Source organism: Miscanthus floridulus, chromosome 11 (assembly GCF_019320115.1).
Source record: "Miscanthus floridulus cultivar M001 chromosome 11, ASM1932011v1, whole genome shotgun sequence".
Taxonomy (NCBI): Eukaryota; Viridiplantae; Streptophyta; class Magnoliopsida; order Poales; family Poaceae; genus Miscanthus; species Miscanthus floridulus.
In genome coordinates, this window is record NC_089590.1 from 83,218,934 (window position 1) to 83,221,516 (window position 2,583).

Sequence of the window (2,583 nt, forward strand, 5' to 3'; positions counted from 1 at the left end):
AAGGCAAGCTGTATAAGAAGATAAATAGATTGCAGTACATACTCCAGAAAGTTAGAATTAAAATTAACCTATCATTTTTATTGAAACCAAATCGATCAACACTGCACTGGCTCTCTACTACCTTGTGTACAATGATACTGCAAAGTGGGGGTTCAGAGGACCAAAAGAAGTGAAATCTTGAAGAGATAGGTACACGCCTTCTGTTTGTGTGCAAGAGAAACATATCTATTGAAGTGGCACAGAAGAAGGCTGGAGCCACACAGGCACCTAGGATGTGTAAACAAATGTCAATCAATCTGAAATCAATAGGGGAAATGGTTGTTGAAACATTAAGTTTGGACCTACCTACTGTTAGAAAAATACTTGTTTAAAAAACACTCAAATTATAGCATGGAAAAGTCACAGTTTTGCAGATAAATGTAGAGCATGATGACTGTTAGCCGTGTCAATTTATGGCATGGTGAATGTACCTGTCATCCACGGTAGATGAGCCAATTCATGTTCTTTGCATCATGGTAACATCTCCCAGTCAAAGCTTGCAAAAACCTGTGTACTGAAGTAGTAAGTATATATTGCAATAAAGAGCGCTAACAAATTTACCTAACCAACCAATATCTTAAATCTCAAATAACAAGCATCCATCAGACACAATCATAGGAGGGTACAATTAAGGATTGAGCTGCTGCAAAGAGCAAAAACAATTTTTGAATGCGAGGTACAATCAAATAAACAATTATCTCGAATAAAACCTCACTAGCAATGCTGTTTTTGCTGAATCCGATGGACCGTTTACCAGATCTCTGCTAATGCAAGAACGACAACATTGGGCAGCATGCTGCAAGTAGAAGAGAGAGGAGGCGCACCAGCCTAGCACCTGCGGACGGACCGATGGATGGCGGTGTGGCTGATGGAGGCAGACGGGAGGACAACGCCGCGGGGCTGCTAGAGGCGAACTAGGGGGCGGACGGCGTCGGGGCTCGCCGGAGTCGGAGTCGGGACGGACGGCTCGGGGACGTGGCTCGCCGCGATAGATCGGGGCTAGAGCTGGGGCGGCAGTTGGAGGCACACGGCGTCGGGGCTAGGGCTCCGCCGGGGCGGGGGAGTCGTCCAGAGAGCACGACCTGCACGGCGCACGTGGCCAGGGAGGTCGACCTGCACGCCGCGACTGCCAGGCCACCCTAGCAGGCCTTCATCGCCTCTTCCGTCGCGCGCTTGTCGCGTCGTCGTGCTGCTTGCGGGGAGGCATGACCACGGAGGAGGGAGGCGCGGAGGCCGCGGCGTGCGGGCCGGCGGTGCTCCGGCAGGGGGGGATGCGGCGGCGGCGGCGGGTCGGGGGAGGCAGGGCCGAGGTCGCGCGGGGGCCGGGGTGGGGGCGCGCGGGGGCGGGAGGCAGGGGCGGGGGTGCACGGGGCCGGGGGCATGCCGGCGGCAGGGGGGCCAGCGGCGGCGGGTCGGGTGGCAGCGGCGAGCCTCCTGGCGGCGTGGGTGCAGGCGCGGGGAGGCAGCAGGGGCGCGCGTGGTGTGGGGCGCGGGTGGGGGTGGTGGCTGGTTAGGTTTAGGATAAGGCCACGCGGGGCCGGCTGGTGGACTTTTTTTTTTAGTCTTCCCCGAGTGCCCTGTCCTGGCACTCGGCAAAGGGCCTCTTCCTCGAGTGCCTTCCCTGGCACTTGGGAAAGAAATTTTTATTTTTTGTTTTTTTTGCCTCATTTTTTTGTGAGGCCTTCCCACATTATTTAAAACTCATTGTTCAAATTTGGGACAATTTTGACTTTTTTTGGTATATTTCGTTAATTGTTTTTGTTTCATTGAATTTTTTTGCATACTTCAAATTTGAACTGCAGGTGCATGAAATAATAGAATTTTTTGATTGAAAAATGATATTCATGATATTTAGTGTATGTTGAGGCCGTGTCCAGGAACTCACATGAAATTTTGAGCATCTTGTTGATGTAACATGACGAGGTACTTGCGAGAAAAGTGTTTTTAAATTATATAAAATCTGAACGAAGTCCGAAAATCATGAAACTTGTCTGGGCGTCGTGTTATCACATGTAGAGGCTATGATAAAAAATTGAGAAGGTTATCGCATGTAGAGCTTGTGTTCTTCGTTGCGCAGGCAGGGATTAGCCTTCTTGGCGAGGTCAACTTGGTCCGTGACTTGGTTGATAACCAGAGGAGCTATGGTGCTAAGATTGCAGGGTTTGATCTTTTGATCTGAAGCCGGATCGGTGTGTCACTCTCCGCCACAACGATAGTTACCATCACCTGACGGAAGATCGGGATCCCCGTCTCCATTAGACCTCCTCCACCAAAATAAAACCCTGACAGTCGGTCCGAAAAGAGCCGGATCCGCGATAAGAGAGCAACAAGTCTTTCAAGTGCCCATACATAAGTATGTGCTCGGGATAATAAGTCTGTGACCTGTCTAGAGTCGTATGCAACGATCGGTCCTTAACCGACCAGATAGGGAAAAATGGTGTAACCAAGCTATGACCCACATCCGCGGTGACACAACTTATTACACCCACTAATACCCAAACCATATCCCTGTCCGGTCACCATTTTCCTTTCCACCGTTTATAT

The 2,583-nt window shown here is 50.5% G+C and overlaps 1 protein-coding gene across 1 annotated transcript; it reads left to right on the plus strand.

Moving 5' to 3' along the window:
* The first annotated feature begins 1,244 nt into the window (after positions 1-1,244).
* On the plus strand, positions 1,245-1,553 carry LOC136492315 (uncharacterized). Its single transcript, XM_066488374.1, has one exon. It carries the CDS (start codon positions 1,245-1,247, stop codon positions 1,551-1,553), a length of 309 nt encoding a protein of 102 aa, XP_066344471.1.
* The last annotated feature ends 1,030 nt before the right edge of the window (positions 1,554-2,583 follow it).

Coding starts and splice junctions, on each gene's coding strand:
- LOC136492315 (XM_066488374.1), top strand. CDS start 1,245: ATGACCACGGAGGAGGGAGGCGCGGAGGCCGCGGCGTGCGGGCCGGCG.